General features: G+C 40.0%; 1 protein-coding gene across 1 annotated transcript in view; it reads left to right on the top strand.

Annotated features, from left to right (window-relative positions):
• Positions 1-25,148, top strand: part of PIK3C2G (phosphatidylinositol-4-phosphate 3-kinase catalytic subunit type 2 gamma) — a 205,220-nt gene that overhangs the window by 32,550 nt on the left and 147,522 nt on the right. Inside the window, exons 8-12 of the mRNA XM_030480440.1 lie at positions 3,339-3,402; positions 6,398-6,463; positions 8,398-8,520; positions 17,590-17,676; positions 19,180-19,213. Coding sequence (XP_030336300.1) covers positions 3,339-3,402; positions 6,398-6,463; positions 8,398-8,520; positions 17,590-17,676; positions 19,180-19,213 — 374 coding nt within the window. The remainder of the gene's footprint in view (positions 1-3,338; positions 3,403-6,397; positions 6,464-8,397; positions 8,521-17,589; positions 17,677-19,179; positions 19,214-25,148) is intronic.

Here is a 25,148-nt window from a genome sequence, read left to right as displayed (position 1 = left end):
GGATCAAAACCTCACTCTTTGGAGCAAACTTCTTCAGCAGTGTTCACATATTCTTTTTCCCCATTAGAGCAACTAGTTACAGTTGAAATTACTGACACAATTATGTTGACAAGGCACTTAGCTTTGAAGCACCACCAAAATTACAAGCTGGACCATACAGTGAAGAAAAGCCCTTATTCTTGTAAGCAGTGCCACCTTAAAGTACTTTTTTGTGAGTAGGCCAGTCAATATCATACCTAGTCATAACAGTTGTTTCTAGTATAGCATGCAACAGCATCTTTCTGCTTATTCTGCACTGGGATGTATCTTTGCAACATGTTATAATTCCTCAATTCTATATCTAGCTAGGGTTGTAATAAAGATGGAGTAGATGGATGCAGTGGAATGAAGACACAGTAGAATGGACTCAATACAGGCTGTGCAAATCTGCCTGGCACCTAGGAAGGCCAGCAGATTACTTTCACATATTGCTGTGTCTTCACAGCTGTATTTAGATTAGCTAAGTAAAATAATGCTCAGGGTTGTCTGCAGATACTGTAGTTATATTGCTGATTGCAGCACACAAATGTTTGTGGTTTAGAGAATGTATTGAGATGCTCGGTCTGCTTAGATATAGCAGAAAGGAAACGAGCTGTCTGAACTGGCTTGAGATGAAGTAAAAAGAATGAACTGGAACCTTACCTCTGGTATAATCGGGTTTGCTCTCACATGCCAATGTGAAAAAATAAAACCAGCCGCTATATTACTTCATGCAGTGATTTTCATAGCTTGAAAACCAAACACAGTGTGAATCAATGAGTGCATCAGAAGAACTGCAGTCCATTGGCCCATAATCTCTGACACTGAGGTGCCAGAACTATAACACGATGACTAGCCTGATCCCTGCGGTTAGGCACAGCTTAGGCAACATGGTGATAAACAGCATTTTAGAAAGGAAAACTAGCATTGCTCCATGGTAGGTGCTACTGCCAGGAAATTGAAAAATGAATGCTGTAAGTATTTGCTATATATATGATCTTCCTCCCATATGGACCAGCTGGGTTCTAAGACTGACTCTTTCAAGTTGCTTATACTCTTTTTCTTTTCAAAATAATTGTAGCATATTGCCATCCTAAAAGCTCCAAAAATTTCCTCAAAGAAACCCTGAATGTTCATGGGTTGATTAGCATTGCCATCTTTATACACAGCTATTAAAGATGTAAAAGTACGAAGTATGCCTGTGTGATAACATATGGATATTGTTAATTATCTAGTAGTCAAAAATTGAGGATAGCATTAGTAGAGGTATTTTGATCATTGTTACAAGTTGCTGGATTTGTTTCCTCTTAATTATGTAAAATTATGGCTACTTTATACACAGAGTTCTTTAGGGTAGAATAAACTGATAGAAAATATGCTAATTTTTTAACCTAGTATTATAACTTTAGAAATTATTCTGAAGCCTGCATTTAGACCAAGCATGCTAATAAACATACTTACCTGTAAGCATCAAGGCAGCAAGGCAAACTCATATGTTCAGAACTATTTTTGAGCTGGATAATGCTATGAAAAAGATGTTATGCATGGAGTCTTGGTCAAAGCAGAGCGACAGCTTGTATTAGCTATGATTTAACAGGATTACAGGAGGAGTTGCCAGACAGCTACTCAACACACAAACTGCCTGGCTAGATAAGGCTAGTTCAGATTTGAAATAAAAAGCTGTGAAGGCAAAACCATCTGTAGGAGGAGGTGCATAGTAGGCATTTATGGGGAAATGCACTCTGGTATTAGCACAAGAAAGGCCACCTAACATTTCTTTATTCTATATTATGATTTCAGTACAATGACTCTCTTTCCTTCTCTTGCCATACAATATGTATAATCAAAGTCTAACCGTGTACCATGAAACCTGTACTTTGAACCATAGTTGCAAATCTAATCTCTGATTGCTCAGTCCAACTAAGATACAATTTCTCTGGAAACAATAGTCCATTTGCTCTGAAGCGAAGGTGACTTTCACCTACCAGACTGTAAGGTGGGGGAGAAAAATTCCTTCTAAGTCTTCCGAAGAAAGATCCCTAATACAAAGGGTCAGTGCGAAATATAAGAGGGAAGTCAAGGATAAAGTGATAGAGTAAAATAAACAAACACTGAAGAAAGGGTGTAAATTACAATTTCCACTTTTTTATAAAAGCACACGGAAACTCTGACTACCACCAAGGACCATCAAGGCAACAGTATGTCCATTTTACAAATCAGTAGGCTAGGCAGGGTGTGGAAGTGGGAATTAAGGTTTCTGTACCCCTTCCTGAAGATTTGACCTTACAGAGAAGGCTGTCAAAGGCAAAGGAAGGTGTATTCCTATGTGTAACAACCTTAGCCATGGTCTCATAGGCACCTTTGTAGTTCCAGCTGACAAACAACAGCTAGAATTTCACTGTGCTTGAAACACAGAAAATTACACAAATGCGTCTTAAAAGCAAAACTCTGATTCTGGTTATCTGTTGGGGATAGCACTTGGAGCCTGCAGTGCTAAAATGATGAAGTTTACAGCTGAAGCATCAGTCCTGGAGTTCAGTGTAGTGAGATGTATACTCCTATTCATAATCGTAATTAATTTACCCTTTGCTAGGGCACAGCAATCTGCCTGTGCAGACTTTGTGGTAGCTTCTGTAGCATAACAAAGGTGTGGGACTATGGAGTCGCATACGTCTGTCTACAGAAGTAAAGCAGATTCACAGTTTAGGTAATACTGTGGAAAAGCACGTTGTTGAGACAGTGTGCGCATGTAAACTTGAGAAATGTAAGCAAATGAAGTTTAATGAATTATGAAGCATTGGTGTCCCTGTTTAGAATATACAGTTTTATAGTTGTGACAGTATGGGCTCTTGAAATGTAGTTTTCCCAGATGTTTTCCAGATGGTTTGCCTGATCCTCTGCAGCTTTAGTTTGTGAAGTATTTGAGAAAGAAGGTATTGTAGCATGTACTTAAGTCCGTCCTTCTTCAAGATAATATTTAAGCACTTGCTTAACCTTAAAGAGTAAAATAGATGGAATGTGGAGTTCGACAGATGCTGAAATAGCGGATCACTTACTGCAGTACTTTTACTTGGGAAACTTGTATCCCCCAGGTATAAGTAGAAGATTTTTACATCTATGCTTTGTGGCAAATGTCTACCAAAAAACCCATGGAGATCCAGGCTCAATTACATGACGTCTACATAAGCACTTGTCTACATTTTATACCAACATAAAATCAAAGTATTCCAATATATAGTGAGGAGTAAGAGAGGGGAGAAATCTGGTCTCTTTATCCAATTTTTATTAAGTTGATGTTGGTTTCTTTATCTGATTTCCAGACAGAACCTTCTATCAGTTGTTATGAAATATAACAGTCAAGTGGAACGTCTATTGCAAGATGAGGTATTTGTTCTTAGTTTGTTATACCAGAAAAGCATTAACTTCTACATGAAAGGTGTCTAATTATTAATCTGTATCAAATGCAATTAAGGAAGACTTTTAATTAAGGTTGTTTCACCTGACTTTGAAAGGATATAAATTCTCTTAGTAAAACTTGTTCTTGAGATTAAGAAGAAAGTGCTACAAATTTAAAATATCAAAGGTGACTGTTTCGAAGTGTCAAGGAACCTGTAAATAAAACAAGATTTTGGGGTTGGCAGTATAATATTTGGAATTTGTGCACATATAATATGCTATATATATCTGCAAAATTTGTCCCCGATTTTACAAAACCACAAGCCAAATATTTACATATTTAGGATATATACTGAAGCATGCAGTAGTCTGCAGGATTAGGTTTAGGCAGCAAAACTCATAAGACTTTATTTTAAAGTAGTGAGTTGCCAATTGAATGTTACATTATTGAAGGAAAAATCTCTTAGAAAATCATCTCTGCTAACTAATGTTTTTAGAACAAATGTCTGAAAGGGCAAATGCGTATTTGAATGATAGCTTGGAAGAAACCAAATGGCTATTTGATCTGAGTTTCAGGTTGTCATGCTAACTGACTTTCTAGGGTTTGGAATTGGAAAGAAAATGAAGGACATTAGTAAAATCAAAGAATACTGATGTATTGTGGAGATATTCCAGTGTTTCCCTTCCAGAGTTATAACTCATTATGCTGAAAAATGTATTTCTTTGAAATATAAGTTAAAACATAAATTTCTTATTTTGTTTCAGAAATCTGTCACGTGAATTCAAGTCCAGATTTTAATCTTTCTGGCTATTCTTGATATATTCTATCTTGAATACTCAGAAAACATACACATTCATACAAGTGTATACATATACACATATACATATGCCTGTATACATACAGATGTGTACATTGTGTACGTACATGAATACATAAATATATATCAATACCTATGTAAATAAATATATGTAGATAAAAATTCTCTACATTTTTGTGTAAATCTTTGGTGCTTTTCTTCTGCAAAATGCATACAAATTTAAAAGCTGTTGAACTGTGCCTACCTATTGTGTAGGTATTCACTGACTTTTTCCTTTGTAAGCAACTTCTCAAAGAGGACTATTTAGTGTATAACATGTGATGCAGTCATAACCATTTGGAAAATTGAGGTCCCCAAGCTCAAATGCACATCTGTATTTCTTTACTGAAGTACACCCCTCAGTGTAGTTACTCACATTCACTTGAAATTTTAGGGCCTAAAGTAAAAAGATTCCAAATTCAAAGAAAGCAATAATCTCAACATTAATGAGGCATTACAACCCACCCTCTGCAAATGATGCTTTGTAGATATTCCTCAGACCTATAATGAAGTCCTCTTAAATTTAGTTTTGCTAAAGATTTTTACCTTGAGTAAGCAATACTTGACATCATTAAGTTTTTATAAAGGGAAGGCAGGACATTTTTCAAATATTCATGCTATGCAACAAATATGCCTGTGTTACTGTAGAGCTAAATTTCTCAGTAGTTTGGGGGTTTTTTTAACAGTGTCTTGTCTACTCAGGCAAACTCAGTATTAAGTTTGTGTGAACTGCTTAAAAGAGTAGGATTGCAAGTTAATGATATAGGGCAGATCACCATGCAAATGTTTTCAGAGGTGTGACAGTGTATGGAGCTTTTTCAAACCTATAATAATTAAAACTAGTGTTAGTGCTTTGCCTTAATAAGTGGCTTGAAAAATAATGGAAGCTGTAATGTAAGACATTTTGATCATAAATATATGACTAAAGAAAGCAAAAAATGAGAATCCTTTATTTGTTATTTGAATCCTTGTTTACTTATTTTCTGTAAAGTCTTATTAGGTTCCTTTAGGAGGTTTAAATTTGGGATCTTTATAACTGTTCCCTGTCCCAAGGTTACACAGGAATAATTATGTTGATTTGCAAAGCCAGCACTCACATCACTGCAAGGGTTGTTACCCTTCTGATTCACCACAGTCCACGCTTAGCACACACTGAACTGGGAGTTACTCACATATACTAAACTAAATGCACACATATCTGCCTAAGTTGTGTACTCAGATAGAACTTCGGTTTTAATCAGACAGATCTTGAGATTCCCAGTTTAGAAAAAAAAATTTTTCTTTTTGCACATTAATCTACCCACTTCCAAATTTATTTGTTCAAGGGTGTCTGTTGAAAAGCCTTGGAGAAACCAGTTCTTCTGACTTATGTGACAAGCCCACTATCATTATTATTAGTAATGAGCAATAAAAGGAAAAATCATTTTATGATGGATAATGCCTCTATAAAATGAAATAAAAAAAAAAAACCCAGGCTGTTTGGCACACAGTGGGGGTGGGATTGGTGGTGTTGGGGTTGAAATGCAGAGAGTGTTCCCAGGGAGTGTGCACAGCCAGAAAACTAGCCATTTTGATTGCCCTGATAATCACTTGGCATGCACTTCATTTTCAGTCTGTTTAGAATGTAGTATTAATGTAGAGAGAAAACTTCGTAAATTTTTAATACAGAGTGTACAAGTTCTAGAATGAAGTAGCATTTTTTTATCATATAAATAATTTAAACACCAAAAAATATCCTTCAAAGGTTCTGTTGGTATTTAAATATGTAGAGGGAAAAAACATATACAAGATGTTGACTATAATTCTTTGGTACTTTCAGAAATGTAAAACTTCTGTTAGAAATTAATCTCTGTCTTTCCTTCTTTGGGACAAAAATCCAAAAATCAGTGTCATATGTCTACATATGGAAAAGGAAAACTCTCCATGATAATATCCGAAAAGAGAAATAGTGAGAAAGAAGTCATGATTCGTAGTATACAAACTATTACACAATTTTTTTACATGCTTGCTCTTCTTGATCTGCAATGTTCTCCTTAGAAGCAGCTACCATATAAACCAAGTTGATGGTATAGTAGCTTCTACAAAATATCAAGTACTTTTTGGTAATTTATCTCTAAACGGAATAGCATATTTTACAGAAAGAGATACATTCCTCAAGACACCCAACTGTCTTTGTGGAACAGCACATATATGTAAGTACAAAAATATTTAAACTGTTGGGAGGGTTTTTTTGGTTTGTGTTTGGGTTGGGTTTTTTGGGTTAGTTTTGGGGGTTTTTGGTTGGTTGGTTGTTCTGGGGTTGGTTGTTTTTCTTTGTTTTTCCTTTCTGGCAGTAGAGCTGTTTCTCTACTCAGGAATTACTCTTGTGTATGTCTATTGCTTCATATACTGCTCAGAAATTTCTCTGCATGGACATGTCTTTATAGACATAAAATCCCTTCTTCTAATAATCCATAGCTAGTTGTGAAGGAGAAAAATGCTAAATTAAAATGCATTTAAAATAAATGCTAAATTAGAATTATAATTAATCTATAAATACAAACTATATATAGTAACTAAAAATTATGTATGTATATGTCTGTGTGTATATGTGTGTACATATATATGTGTATATATGCATTTCTTCAACAACTGCACATGTGTAAACCGGCATGTGTGATGCTTTGGTTTTGTCAGTGTTATGCATGGTAGCAAAGCTATGCCATTTTTACAGGTTTCTACTTCTGCTGGCAATGTGTGTGTGTAGAGAGAGTAAATCCTGCAGGACTTCAAGTTAAAAATCTTAAGTGGTGGGAAAGAAATAGGAAAAAAGGAAACGGACTCCTTGTAAATTGTCAGAAGGGTGAATCAGCTTCAGAGCAAAGGAGGGTCTGAAGTTCTCAGGAGATTACAGTCAACCAGAGCCTTTTTCTCTTCAGAACCTCTAATATGAAAAGGTGTTGCTGTCTTTAATTACTGAAAAAACCCTAACAACCTATATTTAAAAGAATTCTGCCCACCAAATATTTGAGGGTATTTTATGTAATTCATTCCTACTTTAGTTCTGCTCAAGGCAGATAATGTGGAATTAGTAACCTCAATACATTTTTGTATTTATTTATATTAATGACAGGTGGTAACCTTCTCAGTACAGTCTGCATATAGATCTTAAGCTTGAAAATAGAAAGTTCATCTTGGTGCAGTATTTATTTTTCAGGCATGAAATAGATAAGTTACAGAAGTGGTTTTATCAGTACATAGGCATGCTGTAACATGCTAAAAGGGACGTTTATCAGTACAGAAACATGGAGAATATTTGTAGAAGAATTTCTACTTGTTCAGAGAATGTATTTTAAGGTTTAATGAAGTGATATAACTTCATTAAAGTGATGCAGGAAACCTATGAATTTTAATTTATTTATTAATTTTCCTGAACATAGAGTACTTGATATTTGAAGATTGCATTTTCCTTCCTTGGAGATCCAAATTTTTCTTCTTGAATCCTCCAAAGTACTTCTGAGATTATTCATCTAGAGGGGTTTTTTCATATGGTAATATTTAAAGATCTAAATTTATTATCAATAAGATTTAATAATTTGAACTATATATATATTTTGCAGAAAAGCTAGTTGCAGAAGTACTCAGTCCACAGGTGTCAGATTATGCAGCCTCCCACACAGTCACTATTTTTAGGAGGAACATGGATGTTTGCCAGCTCTCATAGAGATGGGTAGGAGACAATATTGGGGATAAATTCACAGTATCATAAAAAACACAGTCAGTTTGTGAATCATTTAGGTTCAGGTGTCCTCAGAAGTTTCCTTTTACAGTGCTTCTACGCTCATGAAGTTTGGACAAACCAATATTTTGCCTCAAAATCAGTCTTGGATACCAAATCTGTCGGTTTTCAAAGAAAGCGCGTTTTGTGGCAGATAATTGGACTTTGATGAAAACTATACTATCCTTAGGAAGCTAGTAGTCACTAGCGATTTCAGTGTAGCCAGACTAATGCATGGTGTGTTTGAATTTTGGATGAGCAGATACAATTTTCTGCATACTCACTGGCATGAAGTTTATGCTAAGATGTTTCTGATAAATGGTATGTGTCTACTGTTTGCCTTTTTTTGACCTTTTTTTGCTGTCACAGCATAAAGTTGATAATGTGATTGAAGTAGCTAGAGCCATCTGCAGTGTCCTCTGTTTTGTGGAAACCAGAGACATTACTGATGCAGTCAAGAAACTCTGTGCAGTGCCATTGGTGAAAGTACAGGTAAAAGATGCAAGTTGATGTCCTATTTTTCTCTTTAGAATTGGAGCTTGAATGGGTATCGCTAATCTTCTAATTCACCAAAGCCATTCTACTGTCTTCCTGTATGTATTTTCCTTCTTACTGTATGTATTTATTTATTTCCCCTCTGTCAAGCATTAGGTAAAGGCCCTATCAAAAGAGGTGTGTGACAGAGGAGCAATAGAGGACTTGTGCCGTGTTTAACTGTAACTGAAATGCTCCTTTGGTTGTTCTTTTTTATTCTCACAAAACACACAAATCTCTGCTTTGCCACAGCACCTGTTTACCAAATCATGCAATTTCAAGGTATTCTATTCGTATATTCAGCATAGATTGTTAACAATAAAAAAAAAAAAAAAACCAAACAAACCTTCTAGAAATATCACTTATTTTTTTTCAGATAGAAATGCTCTGCTATTTTTGTAAAGAAGGACCAGCATCATGTAGTCCTTATTTTAGCTGAAATACTCAGAGCACTGAGGTGGATGTTTCAGGGGTTGCTCTACAGTTGTGAACTGGCACCTTGGAGGGCAGTATCTGTTCTCAGTTTTGTCATCAGCCACTTTGGTATGACCTTGGACAAGTCACTCTGACCTGATTTACAGAACTTCTCATCACCCAAAAATTCTTCTGAAATCAGCATCTTGGAAATACAGGTGCTCAGCAAATTTGAAAATCAAGCCATTAATCACTTGCACCTAGTCTGGTGTAACCTTAACTCATGCTAATTCTTTCCTATCCTAATGAAATTCCCTCTTCATGCTTTTTTAAAAAGTTCAGTAAGTTACTAAGGATTTTTTTTTCTTTCCTTGTATGGTCTCTGTCTTTTCATTCTATCTCACAGCAAATATTGTTTAGAAAAACATGCCAAACTAGGTAAGGTGGTTGCATTCTCAGACAGTTACCTGCTTATAAAACTTGTATTCTTTCTCTTTATTGAGTTGTTTTGTTAGTTTCTTCGGGTTTGGGTTGTTTGTTGGGTTTGTTTTAGCCTATGGCTTTAATATGTGTAAGAACACCTCCAACAGGAAAGTAAACTATGGGATAATTAGTGTTAACTGAGGTAACTAGTGAATTAGAAACTAGCTAATTAGAAACATGTCTAGCTACATAAGTGGGATTTGTTTTTCCTGATACGCTGTTTGAGGTCCCAAACATAAGACTGGGGAAAGCTAGCATAATTCTTTTTGTAACATTTCTTGTGTTGGAGGAGTGATATATAGCAAATTAATTATATATTGTCATCCATATACACTTACTCTTGACAGGTTCAAACCCTCAAATACTCATCATCTTACAGGGGCAGAATTCTTTGAGAAGTGAAAAGACTCACCAAAGAGCAGAAAGTATGTTAGTTGAAGAGGCTCCAGTGATGCTCGGAAAACCTCTTTTCTTAAATCTTTGCATTCTTAACTTCTGTTTATTCTTCTTTGCGGTGGGAGGGGTAGGAAAATAGTTTCCAACTTAACTAAAGTACAGGATCCAAGCAGATAAGCTCTGGAACACCAGTGTAGGTATCTGCAAGTCTGGGTTGTAAGTAAATCCCAGCACCATGTTTCTGGAACAGAGGACACTAGAGATTACAGAGCAGACACTGCTGCATGGCCCTGGGCAGAACCAGCTGTGGCCTTCTGGAATTAGTTAGGTGGATGCTGTCTGTCTGAATTTTGGCAAGTATTGTTAAGGACCAAGATGCAAGAAACAACATAGCTCCAAGGTTTTTTTGTTGTTGCGCAGAGCTGACCAGTTGGTTCACGTAAGCGCTTTCTCTTGCTTCCCTTCTAGGTCATGACTCACTGTAAATCTTGTTGCTGTAGCATCCTCAATCTTTCCATGTCCACTTCATCAATTATTACAAATCACTATACTGGGTAAATTCCAGCAGAAATGGGTCTGTGAGAGCATGCATTTTATCTGGCATGTTGTTGATTTAAATGGAAATATCTCCGTTTAAGAAAAGTTATTCCTGTATATTAGAGGGCACATACAGTAGAGAAAGAGATCAAAGAAGTAACAAGGGATTCACATGATCTGCTTTTCAGTTAAACCCCAGGCTGTCCTGAGAGGCGTCAGGCAGATCAGTATCTTCCCCTTGAGAAAAGTATTTTGTCAACCCAGAATCTTTCTTAAGAGATCAGTAAAGAGCTTGGTCTAGTAAAAATATCGAGAAGACAGTAACAGAACATCTTCTTCTTTAGAAAGGAATTAGAGCAGAAGAAATATGTTGGTACTAATTTGTTAAAAGATTTCTTTTGGAGTTCAGTATTTTCTCTTCTCTTTGAGTGTTCCAGTCAGTTCTCTGAACCCAACGTGTAAACTGCCTCCTGTGGCTGACTTATATTTACTGAGTATCCCAGAGTCCATTTTCATAGAATCATAGAATAGTAAGGGTTAGAAAGGACCTCAAGATCATCTCGTTCCAACCCCCCTGCCATAGGCAGGGACACCTCGCCCTAAACCATGTGGCCCAAGGCTCTGTCCAACCTGGCCTTGAACACCGCCATGGATGGAGCATCCACAACCTCCCTGGGCAACCCATTCCAGTGCTTCACCACCCTCACTGTAAAGAACTTCCTCCTTATATCTAATCTAAACTTCCCCTGTTTAAGTTTGAACCCATTACCCCTTGTCCTACCACTACAGTCCCTAAGGAAGAGTCCCTCCCCAGCATCCTTATAGGCCCCCTTCAGATACTGGAAGGCTGCTATGAGGTCTCCACACAGCCTTCTCTTCTCCAGGCTGAACAGCCCCAACTCTCTCAGCCTGTCTTCATACGGGAGGTGCTCCAGCCCTCTTATCATCCTCGTGGCCCTCCTCTGGACTCGCTCCAACAGCTCCATGTCCTTTTTATGTTGAGGACACCAGAACTGTACGCAGTACTCCAAGTGAGGTCTCACAAGAGCAGAGTAGAGGGGCAGGATCACCTCCTTTGACCTGCTGGTCACGCTTCCTTTGATGCAGCCCAGGATACGGTTGGCTTTCTGGGCTGCGAGCGCACACCGAAACCGGCTCATGTTCAGTTTCTCGTCAACCAACACCCCCAAGCCCTTCTCTGCAGGGCTGCTCTGAATCTCTTCTCTGCCCAACCTGTAGCAGTGCCTGGGATTGCCCCTACCCAGGTGTAGGACCTTACACTTGGCTTGGTTAAACTTCATAAGGTTGGCATCGGCCCTCCTCACAAGCGTGTCAAGGTCCCTCTGGATGGCATCCCTTCCCTCCAGTGTATCAACCGAACCACACAGCTTGGTGTCGTCGGCAAACTTGCTGAGGGCGCACTCAATCCCACTGTCCATGTCGCCGACAAAGATGTTGAACAGGACCGGTCCCAACACCGATCCCTGAGGGACACCACTCGTTACAGGTTTCCAACTGGACATCGAGCCATTTACCACAACTCTTTGCGTGCGGCCATCGAGCCAGTTCTTTATCCACCGAGTGGTCCATCTATCAAATTGGTGTCTCTCCAATTTAGAGACAAGGATGTCGTGCGGGATGGTGTCAAACGCTTTGCACAAGTCCAGGTAGATGATGTCAACTGCTCTGCCCCTGTCCATCAGTTCCATGGCTCCATCATAGAAGGCCACCAAATTGGTCAGGCAGGATTTCCTCTTAGTGAAGCCATGTTGGCTGTCACCAACCACCTCGCTGTTTTTCATGTGCCTTAGCATATTTTCCAGGAGAATCTGCTCCAAGATTTTGCCAGGCACAGAGGTGAGGCTGACTGGTCTGTAGTTCCCTGGGTCTTCCATCTTCCCCTTCTTGAAAATGGAGGTTATATTACCCTTCTTCCAGTCATCGGGAACTTCACCTGACTGCCAGGATTTTTCAAATATGATGGACAGTGGTTTAGCAACTTCATTTGCCAGCTCCTTCAGGACCCGCAGATGGATTTCATCAGGTCCCATGGACTTGTGCATGTTCAGGTTCTTAAGATGGTCTCGAACCTGATCCTCTCCTACAGTGGGCCTAAGGTCTTCATTTTCACAGTCCCTGCATTTGCTTTCCAACACTTTCATGGTGTGGTCAGAGCATTTGCTGGTGAAAACTGAGGCAAAGAAGTCATTAAGAACCTCAGCCTTCTCCAAATCCATGGTAGCCAGTTCTCTCAATAGCTTCCAGAGAGGGCCCATGTTGTCCCTAGTCTGTCTTTTATTTGCTACGTACCTATAGAATCCTTTCCTGTTATCTTTCACATCCCTTGCCAAACTTAATTCTAACTGGGCCTTAGCTTTCCTAACCTGGTCCCTAGCTTCCCGGGCAATGCTCCTATATTCTTCCCAGGCTGCCTGTCCTCGCTTCCACCTTCTATAAGCTTCTTTTTTCCCCTCTAAGTTTCCTCAGCAGCTCCTTGTCCATCCATGGAGGTCTCCTGGCCCTCCTGCTGCACTTCCTTCTAGTTGGGATGCAACACTCCTGAGCACGTAGCAGGTGATCCTTGAATATCGACCAGCAGTCTTGGGCCCCCCTGCCCTCTAGGACTATATCCCACGGAACCTTACTAAGCAGGTTCCTGAAGAGGCCGAAGTCTGCTCTCCTGAAGTCCAGGACAGTGAGCTTGCTGCATGCTCTTCTCACTGTCCTGCGGATCTCAAACTCAACCATCTTGTGATCACTACAGCCAAGGCTGCCCTGGAGCGTCACATTTCCAACCAGTCCCTCCCTGTTGGTGAGCACGAGGTCCAGCATGGCACCTCTCCTTGTCGGCTCCTCTATTGCTTGAAAGAGGAGGTTGTCTTCCACACAATCGAGGAACCTCCTGGATTGCTTGTGCCAGGCCGTACTGTCCCTCCAACAGATATCAGGATGGTTGAAGTCCCCCATGAGGACAAGGACCTGCAAGCGTGAGGCTGCTCCTATCTGTCTGTAGAGCGCTTCATCCACAGAGTCCTCTTGATCAGGCGGCCTGTAACAGATCCCCACCATAATGTCCCCCATTGCTGTTTTCCCTTTGATCCTGACCCACAAACACTCTGTTACCTCATCGCCCGTCCCCAGACAGAGTTCCATACTCTCTAGCCTATCACTGAACATAAATAGCAATGCCCCCTCCCCGTCTGCCTGGCCTGTCTTTTCTAAACAGTCTGTAACCTTCCATTCCAACACTCCAGTCATAGGAGCCATCCCACCATGTTTCTGTGATACCAATGACATCATATCCCCGTAGCCTTGCACACATCTCTAATTCCTCTTGTTTGTTCCCCATACTACAGGCGTTTGTATAGAGGCACCTTAGCCGAGCTCCAAATGAAGCCAACTCAATGGCTGGGGCAGCTGGAACATCTCTACATCGCTCCAAGCACTTATTACAGGTGCTGGCAACTGACCAGGAGTGTTGGGATGGACCAATGCTCCCCTCCCCCAACACATCTAGTTTAAAGCTTTCTTGACCAGCCTGGCAAGCCTCCTACCAAAACAGCTCTTCCCCTTCTTTGTCAGACCAGCTTCACCAGCCTCCAGTAGACCTGGCCTCCCAAATGGAGCCCCATGTTCTAAATAACCAAACCCCTGACTATGGCACCACCATTCTAACCATTTATTAACCTGTCAAATGCGTCTAGCTTTTTTAAGGTCCTCCCCTTTGTCCTGGAGAATCGATGAAAAAACTGTCTGAGCTCCACAGCCCCTAACCACCTCTCCCAGGGCTCTGTAGGCCTTCTTAATGTTCTCCAGGCTACTGCTATCTATATCTCTAGCACCCACATGGACCACTAGGAGGGGGTAATAGTCAGCAGGACTTACTAGAGCAGGCAGCCTCTCAGCAACACCCCTGATCCGAGCCCCTGGCAGGCAACACCCCTCCCTCGAGACTGGATCAGGCCGGCAGGTGGGTGCCTCTGTGCGTTTCAAAGTAGAGTCCCCTACTACTACGACCCGCCACTTTTTCCTGGAGGCACCTGTAGTGATCCTCTTTACTGGTGCATCAGCAGGATGTTCATTAGGTGTGGTGGGTGCTTTCTCATTAGCCCCCTGCAGAACTGCGAAGCGGTTCTGGGTGGGGACATCAGATTTAGGAGGAAGCCCCTTGTGTTAATTGTCCTCTTCCTCCTTTTTTTTTCTCGTTACTAATTCCCAGCTTCCTGGGTTGCTGCCCTCCTTCTTTCCTATATGAGCAATGCTGGACATTTGCGGCCCCTGTACAACTTGGGCCTGGAGCAAGCAGCCCAGCTTCCTCTCAGCTTCCCTGGCAGCTTTTAGCTCTCCAACAGCCTCCCGCAGCTCAGCCACCTGCTGCAGGAGGACCTCCACCAGGGCGCACCGAGCGCAGCCCTGCCCATTGTGCACCCTCGCCTCAAGACACCAGTCGAGGCACTTTCTACACTCCGAGGTCTGCGCCGCAGCCTCCCCTCTCATCGGCTCTGTCTGGTGCTGGCCACCGCCGGGGCAGAGCTCCCAGAGTGGGCCGTGGTCCTGAGGCGAGTGCTCACCATCCCGCTCGCCCTGCCTGCGCCAACTGCCACGCCACGCCCTGTTCGCCACGCTTCTGGTCACTCACGCTCCCTGGGGTGGGTTTTTCCCCACTGAGGGCTGGTGCCGTCACTCCTGGCACCGGCCCTGGTGAGCCTGTGCTCGTGTCAGCAGAGCTGCCGGCTCCTGGGCAAGTCCTGTCGAGGACTTGAGGCTCCCTCGGTTGCTCTTGCCGCTCCAAACTCTGAGGCTCCTGGATGCTGTGCTTCCCCCCGCTCCGGTGTTAAAGGCGTCCTCTCTGGAGATACTCACCTCAGCTGCATCATCTCTGAATTCCAGCAGAGAGATAAATCAGTTCCTATTAGTGTGGCCTGCCCTGAGCAATCGGAAAACCCCATATGTCATGCCATGAAGAAAAAGATAATGGGATAAAACTCAAAGAGTGCAGGTCACATTTTTCGAGCCTAAAGTTTCTGTTTATGTTCACGTTTGCTTCTGCTTGTCTTCTGAGTCACTGTCATGCAATCACTTTTTATTTTAGATATGAAATGGTTGGTACTAAGCAAAAAATTTAATTATGAGCTGATTTATCCTGTTGTAAAAACAAACAACGGAAAAGCTCTGCTCCAAGTGTTTCCAGCTTTCCGTTGCTTATTCTTCAGCATGTGTCCTATTTCTAACTCCACTGTATAGACAGTCTCCATTATATACAGGTTTTGCTGAACCAACTTCCATGTGCTTCCTTGCACAGAGGAAGTACACTTTCCTTTTCCTGTTTTACCTATTTAAATTACAAGCTGTGCAGAGCAAGGAATGCATCTCCTTATCTGTGTATACAGTCTCCAGCACAGTAGAGTGCTTGTCCTGGCTGTAATCTCCAGAGGCTAAAAATATAAGTGGTGGTGGTGATGATAATGATGGTGTTTGCTCATCTGTAATGAGCAAAATGATACTGTTCTTGAATACCCTCTTCTGAATGTTAAAAAGAGTCTGCCCTGATTGAATATTTTATCACTAGTCTTAAAATATTTTTCTGTCCTAATAGTCACATAAGAAGCTGCTCCACGTTTCTCTTGGAGACTACTGACTGACTGGATTGTTACTTATTTTTCAAAGTTTTTAAGTTATTGAGGTTTTGTTCTCTTAACATTTCTTTTCAGGCTTGATTAGCTGAACTGGTTGTCTGTCCCTTGAAGCCTTCCAGTAAAGGCTGTCTATGACCTTGAGTAACACTCCTATCCCCCTTACTCTCTCCTTGGTAAATGAGACCTAACTAACAACTGACTTCAAAGAAATGGAGAAGGGAAAAAAAGTGTGTATGTGTGTGTGTGTATATATATATATATATATATATTTAAAAAAAAAAAAAAAAAAAAAGTCAAACTGTGCCTGCACCAGCAAACGCTGTGGCTGCTGCTTTTTGCTTTTTACTCCTTTGAGAAACAAGTGCTAGGAAGTCGATTAGGCTTCAGCAATCTGGAATAATTCAGTTTCGATTTTATAAAAAGCTTCATATTTCTCAGCAGCAACTAAACTATGACTGTCATAAAAGCAGTAAAATATATTTCTGCAAGCTCTGTAACTCAAGTGCTGTTTCATTTTATCAAAATAGAGATTAAACATTATATGCAACTACCTTAAGTATAGAATAGTATATAAATACAACAAATCAGATTTTATTTATCAGTATTTGTACGAAGACAAACTCTCCTGTCTGTATCAATTAGTACTCAGCAGTTGGATGTTTGATGGAGTACCAACTTCTCCAAACTTTTTTTGAGTTAAACTATACTGAAGTATAGGGGAATTTTATGTGAATTCTGGGTACTGACAAAACTATTAAATCCTACAATATTAGCATATCTTGTCAGTCTGCTTGAATTGTTTTTGTTATGTTCCTCAGGATAGTACCCCAAGACTTTTTGTTAGGTAGAAGAGAGGCCTTTTTCAGATAAGCAGGTAACTTGCACCACAAGTGAAGCGAAATGTTTGAGGCAACATTAAGTCTCAAGTGCCTGCAGCATTGCACATCGGGTAAGAGAGAAATGCCAGAAAAAGTTCTAATTGCTTTTTCACCATGGTTTCCTGATGCTTTAGTGCACTGTATGGTGTGGTTTTGTGTGGAATACCTTTTAATGCATCCATTTGTCAAGCTCCATGTGCACATAATGCCTCAGGGAAGCTACTGCTTACTCCATCCAGTGTAAATTGCATAGGGTGCCAGAATATGTTTGTGTATACATATCTGTACATGTATGCTCGCATAATTAAAAAAATCTCAATGTGCTTCTATTCAGTTCTGCTTTTATGAGGAAAGGGGAAAAAAAAAAAGAAAAAAGAAAACCAGAGAAACTTACTTTCAATCTTCTGTGTTTAATTAAACTGTACCTATTACTTCCTTACTGCATTTTCACTGCCAGTACTGCACATTCTTGTAACATACTTAAGAGATGATGAAAGAAACTGGGCACCAGTTTCTTCTTAACTGATTGCATCTCTTTATAAATGTGATTCATTCAGACTCTAACCAAGCTATCCCTGGGATTTTAAAATCCGTTCAGGGGAAACGCTGGGCCTGCTTGCACAATAATGTTTTTCATTTCTTTCTTCCCTTTTTTTTTTTTTCCCCCCCTTCCTTTCTTACAGCAGCCACAGAAAGTCCTAGGAGATCAAGTCCTGCCAGAACAGGCACTAATCCACTATATATTAAATGGGCTACACTATGTTGAAATCGTAAGCACTGTTCCGAAAGGTTGTTTACTTTCTAAAATTTGAGAGATTGAACAAAGGTCTCTGTTCCCATTTGTCTCACAACATTATAAAGATTGTGAAAACATATTTCTTAGCCTGGATGTTGCTTTTCTCCCCTTAAGTAAGCATTTGACTTGTCTTTATATTTACCAGACAAATGCTGGCAGCTCCAAGTTGGGTAGCAGAGGGAGAATGTACATCCAGCATTGTACTTCTTATGTCACCTCTGCATGCATTGTCATTTTAAGAAGCATCTTGCTGAATACATATGTACTAACACGAAGCATTCTCAACCTGCTGCAAAGGGATTAGTGACTGTAAAGGATAATAAGCCTTAGAGGGACAGGGGTTCACACAGTGTGAACCACAGGCAATACTGAAACTCACAATTAACTTGACAATCTCTCTGGTCAAGATTTGCACCTCAGTAACTTATTTCTGTGTCACCTTGGCACATGTGAGTGTGATGTCAAAGCCAGGCAAAGACAGGGCAGCCTGAGCAGCAGCCGGGGAAGATGGTTGCCTGCTTTTGCCCTTTTTGCTGAGGCTGGGTCCCACCTCTGGCACCAGGGCTGCAGGTGCCATCCATCCTGCTGGGAGACGCTCCAAACTACCTACGTGATGTTTTTTCCTGTGTGGATGGGGAGCCACAAGCAGTGTAGCACTATGTAAATTTGCCCAGTGTCTGAGAAGCCTGGAGCAAGGTCTGATTGATGGCAGTTATTGTACGTGGGGATTTAACAGAGCAGCTTTTTTAAAACAAGAAAAAAAGAAGTTTAATTAGGCTGGTCAGTTCAGTCTAAACAACTGGCCTGACCTTTCAGCAGTCATAAGCACCCATCAGTTCTTGCTGACAGCAGTGGGATATGAAGTGGGAATCCAGGTGCTGAATTAATGTTAGGCATCAAGAGGTGTATTTAGGCACCAAGGTATAAACACCTCCTAAATCCCTGCATCTAATGTTTCCTGTTGGCCATCTCTAGTTAGCCGCCTGTTCAAAGGCTTTTATAGAGCATAGCTATTTTTGCTGATTTGGCACAGGAGCATAGGTGAAATATAGGCCACTTCAGCTCTGAAAGGATGCTGGGGCTCTGCCTGCTCAGTGTGGTTGTGTCTGAATATGTAAGGCATGCGAAGGGATGAGAGGGTATTGTTATCTCTGTTGTACCAATGCAGAGGCTGAAAACGTGTATGCACCTCAGATGTTGATAAAGTGCTTCTTTGTATCTTGAAATGTCTAAATCCTATCAGAAATCAGGCCCTGAGTGACTTGTCTGAGATGGTAGAGGAAGCAGGTGGAAAAGCTGGAAAAAGTAGGTCCTGGTATCCTGAATCCCAGCCATGTCTTCTGTAATCATAACATTAGGATACATCCTTCCCCTTTGTCACTTTATTTTCCATGAGTACCATTAAAACTAATGTAACTGCTATTTGTTTTTTTCTGAAGTAACTGATTACTTTTTCCCTTGGGTTTTGTCTTTATAGAATTCACTTCAAAGTGTGGAAAAAGCAGAAAAAGGTAAAGTGTTATTTTTAAAATATGTTAATTCAAGATGTGCCATCAGAAAACACACATTTTGCTTGAGTTGTTTGTTTGTATTAGTGAATTGTTATAGTTGGCATATTGCAGATGTTTACACACTTAGTTGTCTTATAAGGTAATTATGACAAGTTAAGTTTTAAGTGATCTAAAAATGTAAATAAAATGTAGCATTTCCCAAAACTAATCTGTAGATTCAAATATGGAGAACAAATAGTAGAGTGAAGGAAATGATTGCAGTTAGTGGTGGTCATAGCAGTTGTCCTCAATCACAACCTTTTCTGCAGAGAAAAAGGAAAATAAGGAACTTCATGAAAGCCTAAAAAAATTATTTTTATTTATGGCATTTCTACTCTGCTCCAATAACTTTCATTCCTCTGTCCTTAAGCTTTAGTTCTCTGTTGTCTTTTGTTGTGTAAATAGTGTGTTGTTTTAAATAATACACTGTCATAAGTAGTTTAATTAACAGTAATTGACAAAATCATAGATACCTTACTTAATTCCTTGGTTAAAATTGGCTTAGACTCATTGGCTGATGCCCAGTACTGTTAGCATTACTTGCAGAGCACTTCACAGTCTGAGAGATGTGCAGGAGACTTTTCTGTTGTGGGTGCTTGTCTTGGGTTCCCTCTGGGGACGGCCATACTGGGGCATGAGTCTTGCTCTACCCCTCTGTGGCTGGCTTGTGACAGGCAGCTCGGGGTGCTACGCAGATGCTTTTGAAGGGCCCTCTGTCTGAACATTGGGGTGGCTGGGGTGTCCTGTGGAACAGTGGTCTCTTTTTGTTTTGTTTGAGGAAAAAAAGGGGCCTCTCAGATGCTATTTTTTCCCCCTTTTTTTTATCTTTCTTGTTTTGTTGATTGCAGTGTGCTCAGAGAGGCAGAAAGGTGAACCAGCCACAAAGATTACAGTAGTCTCAAACACAGAGGTGGTTCAAATGCAGGATTCCAAATTCCAGGCTTGTTGTTTCACCGTTATTCAACTTCATGAACAGCAAACAGAGAAACAGCAATTATATTTGTAAGCTGCCAGGAAAAGCTAAGCAGCTGGAAGGCTGGGGGAGTGGGGAGAGAACATGCAGGTGCAGAAGGGAGAAGAAGGTAAATACAGTTTGTAGGATTCTTCTCCCTTGGATATAGTAATTCATCCCATGAAAATTTTTTAACACTCTTAAGGGCAAGTAATTGTTAATGAGGAAAAGAATGAATAGTTACCAATCAACATCTACTTTACAAACATGTTGCCCTGCACACAACCAGAAAACCTGGCTGGAAAGGACCTAAAACTTTCCTCTACTTAAAAGAGATTTCCAGATTTGGACTTCACTGTATTAGCAGCTTCCTCAATGAATATCTGAGTTATTCGATAACAGTAAAGGAATCTGATGTTTTACTCTCTACTTCTCTTTACCTATTTATTTATGCCAGGAAAACTTCAGCTGTGAAGAGTGATGTTTCTCTGTTCATGGCACACCCTGATTTCATAACAATTGCAGAATCCTTTTGGTAGTGTAAAATTAGAATCTATAACTTACTGATTGCAAGTTAGAACTTGCCAGGCCATTAGTGATTCTGTGGAGAAGCCCACATTCAAAGTTGTCTAAGGTAACCAAAATCCAATTTGACCTCTCACATGCATTAATATACATTTCATGTATGTTTTAGCATGCTACACGACTTACATTTGCACCTATTAAACTTCTAAAAATTAGCAAAATATTTAAAGTTAGGCTAATGAGTGTTAACAGAAAAGTCTAGCTATCATATAGAAGCTGGTGTTAAGGGCATGTCTGATAAAAACCAAGCATGAGAGCAATGGCTGAACCTGATCTGCTGGAACCTAGGCCTGATCCCCAAGAGGTGGACAAAGCTATTCTACATGTCTTTTCTTTCGGGGATCACATCTTTCGTTAATTCCTGTCTTCTCAGTACTCACCTTCATGGTAATACATTGGAGCCTCCCATCCATTGACCTAGGGACACTGAGACAGAGGAATCCAGATGATATTTTCATCTGCTGAAGCCAGAAGTAAAAACCAACCAGGCAGCAAGTTGTTCACTGCTGCTGAAATCACCTTTGTGTTTCCTTTCCCACCTCATTTGCTTCACACCCTCTTTTTACTTTATTATGGTTAGCTGGCTATAATTGCAGACATGCAAAAATTTGCAGACCTGAGACTCAAAAAGTGAAGTAAAATCGCTACTTTAGCTCAGGCTGGTAAATTTTTCCAGGTCTCTGGGAAGCTAAAAACCATGTGCTTTGATTTCTCTAGCAGCACAATTGCAAATCAAGTCAGCATTGACAGCCGAGGAGAAGACAGACTGCATTTCCCTTTTGTACTGTTCTTTTCTGTCTCTTATATTTATCTTGAAGAAAACAGGATCAAATTTGAACAGCAAGAACAGTAATCAGTTACTCCAACTAATAATTTATTTTTCCTCTCCTCTTCCTCCCCCAGGCGGTAGCTATTACCCTGAGTATCATAAAAGAGTTTTGATTTTCTTCATTATAGCTTCTCTCTACTACAAAAGAGAAAAAGGATACTATTAAAATTAAAGCCTTACTTTATAATTTGCTTAGAAGCTGCTTTAATCTTTCTCTTTAAGAGATTATCAGAGGTTTAATATTAGTCATTCACCATGGACTAAGCAAGTCAAAGACTATATTCAAAATATCTAGCCTTGATTTAGTGTTGCAATAACTGGCTCTGATAAGTGTTATCTCTGTAGACCAAATTATTCTATTGCTGCAAATAAAGCAGTGCTTATCCATTTATGGCTAAGTCTGGATCATGTTCCTTTCCTCTGTATGAAGTCCTTAGAAGATTATACTGTTATAGTACTCAAAGTATGTTTTTATTTCTTCTTAAATGTGAGGAACAATGGGCGTTTCTAGACATTAACACCTTCCTGCATCATCAAGTGTTCCCAGAAAATAAAGAGTAAGATTATTCACGTTAATAGAGATTTAGCCTTGGAATTTGCTTCAATCCAAAGTGTGAAAAGACAGGCTGCAAGCTGATGCAAAACTGAGTCCATGCGTGTTTCTCAAAAGCTGATGAATGAATGTTTTATACAATGTCTACAGCCTTGCTACTTCAGGCAGGGATTTCACTGGATCAGACATAATCAGCTTTTGGAATTTGATCAGTAGTTCTCTGGGACCCATCCCAGAAAGTCTAGTATGCACCACGAACTGATGTTAATGAATCAGCAGCCTGGTCCAGCTGAATTGCTGGAGTTGCTACCTTTTTCAGTGAATGCAGAAATCGGATACCTTGGTGATGATACATTTAATGAAGTCACGTTAGATTTAAGGGTCTAAAAGTTCGCTAATTGTGCTTGTGATTTGGTAGTTGCTTCTAGACCTGATCATAAAAATATTCACCACAGGGAGTTTAAAACAAAAAATGAAGGGGAAGTAATAGACGGCTTTTTGAAGGTTTTTGTATATAAAATTGAAAACTCCACTTCTTTCTTTTCCTAGCACAAAGTCATTATAGTTTTGTTTTGGAAAAAAACACTTTTTGTTTCAGAGTATGGAAAAATGTTAAGAGTTTTTTATTGATTGAATTTCATCATGTCTTCTGCATTGTTTTCACATCTGAGCATGCCTCTTTACCTCTAAGTTGTTGCCGTGTTACATCCTGTAATGTTATTCTGAAAGCCAGGGGCATTTTTTAACCAAGACCAGTTTTTAAATAACTGCAACCCCAGTAGTTCTCAAAAAAGAAATATTAGACAGAAGTTATCAAGGCCTCGTGAAGCATACAGCAGCAGAGACGTTTTTGATACTAGAACAGCAGAAGATTTTTAAGTGTCCTTCAAGGGATAATTCATAGGATTCTTCCATTAGTAGGAAGAAACAATATGGTAAATACTGGTCTTGGAAGCCACATCTGATCAGCATTTGCATTGCAACCTTTTCATGTTTTGTCTTTTTCCTCTTATAATAATGTTCTAATTAATGCTGCTTAGCACCTTACCTAAATCTCAAGGTTTTTTTCTGGAGGGAGTGTGTGTGTGTATAATCTAAACTGTGTTTAGGATCTTGCTGGTTTTCTTCTCTTTGAAAAAAAAGTGGGAAAGAACAATATCAAGCTCCTGTTCTCCAAAATATCCTTAAGGTGTCAAAAGGGTCTTAAGACTTCATTCCAAATTCTGTTCAACCAGATATTTGTCATGTTTTACCCAGAGAAAGTGTGCATAGAGAGCCAGAGAGGGCATGTTTAATATTTATTGAATTTGCATTGTCTGCAAGTGCAATAACAGCAAAGTACCTACTCTGTTGGAAAGTCTGGCACTAAAATAATACTTGAATTGTAATACTGGACTGAGAAAAATAAAATAAATGGTTTTCTGTAAGAAATATGATAGTATGTTCCGTACTAAATCTTGAAGGTACCTGCAGGTATATTCATTCACTCTTTCAGGAGTGGTGTGGATTGTTCTGTTTCTCACCAAGAGTGAAATTTATTCCTTCAGACTTCGTGTACAAGGAACATGTGTCAGAAATAAGCGTATCTGGCAGCTGTGGTTAAAGTTCACTTCCCTTGGTCTCATGTAATTTCTGCAAGTCTCATTTCTTCTCACCTTTGGTGAAAAGGTGATACCAAATAATTTCACACCAGAAATAAATCAGGAGGTTTGAGTTGTGAGATTGTTAAACTTAGTCACAATTCACTTTATGGTGTATTTATCATCTCCTAGATACTGGCTATGCCTGGGACACCTTTCTAGAAAATAAACTCTGGCATAGCTGAAGCTGTGAATCTGATGTAGGAAGTCCATAGCCTCTGCTATGTAAGTCAGCAAAACACTGTAGTCCTTTCTCATCTAAGATTTATTAATCATAAACATCATAAAAAGCAGTAAAGTTCTCTGGCTTCATGAATGGGCAATATAATTTCAGCGTTCCAAATCCTATTCAGCAGCTCCTAAAAATACAGTGAAAAGATGCTGACCAACTCTTGTGAGCAATGGACATTTACAGACTACCCAAGATGTTTCTCTCTAATTTAGTTAATTGCTATTGGGCTTAACGAGTGAAGGGGGAGTTGGAAGGGTGGGGAAGGGCTGACTGGTGCAGAAACCAAAGAGTGTTTTTAAACTGTGAGCTGACAAGTAGAGAAGATAAACATAGAAAAAAATCCTGCAGCTGCAGACCAGGTCATACTTGGATGTTTGCTTACACCTGAGGAACTCTGTTCCTGAGAATACATTCATTCTGGACCTCCTAATAATTTGATAAATAATGCTGATGTTTCATTTGTCTCCCTTTTCTGGCAGCTGAACTGATTGCTCCACTGCTGTCTTCACCCCTCAGATGCCATTGTAGCAAGAGGAACAGCCTGTACTCTGCCAGGCCCCGCTTCCAAACTAGTTCAATTTCTGCAGTCAGGCACACACCCTCTAAGCCCACAAGGGAAAGATTGAAATTTAAGGGTAGAGGAAAAAGAAGAACATTTCCCAGCTCCCTTCAGCAGAGAGTCTTATGGACATTGTCTTACACCTTGCCACATCTAGCCATATATATTTTGTTGGGTGGGCATGTGCCTAACACCCAGGAAACTTTTTTCACCTCACAACTGACACACTGAAGCATGTTATAAATAATTGAGGCAAAATTTGTGGGATTCCTTTCTGTGGCCTATCTGAAATATGATACATTTCCTCTTGTTCTGGACTCAAAATCTGAAACATTACATCACAGCCTAGAGCACGGATGGTGTAAAAAGTGCTGGTGGCCAAAGTGTATGTTTCAACACGCAGCAGGAAGTTTACACAGATTCTGAACTACATTTCACCCTCTTTTGGAGAAAATGCTGAGAAGGTTCCACTCAGCAATCATTGACTTCAGTAGGCCAATTTGCATAAATAAGGGGTTTGCTGTTACACTACATCTACCTGTCTGC

Source organism: Strigops habroptila, chromosome 3, assembly GCF_004027225.2.
Source record: "Strigops habroptila isolate Jane chromosome 3, bStrHab1.2.pri, whole genome shotgun sequence".
Taxonomy (NCBI): Eukaryota; Metazoa; Chordata; class Aves; order Psittaciformes; family Psittacidae; genus Strigops; species Strigops habroptila.
This window is presented reverse-complemented; position numbering and strand designations above follow the sequence as displayed.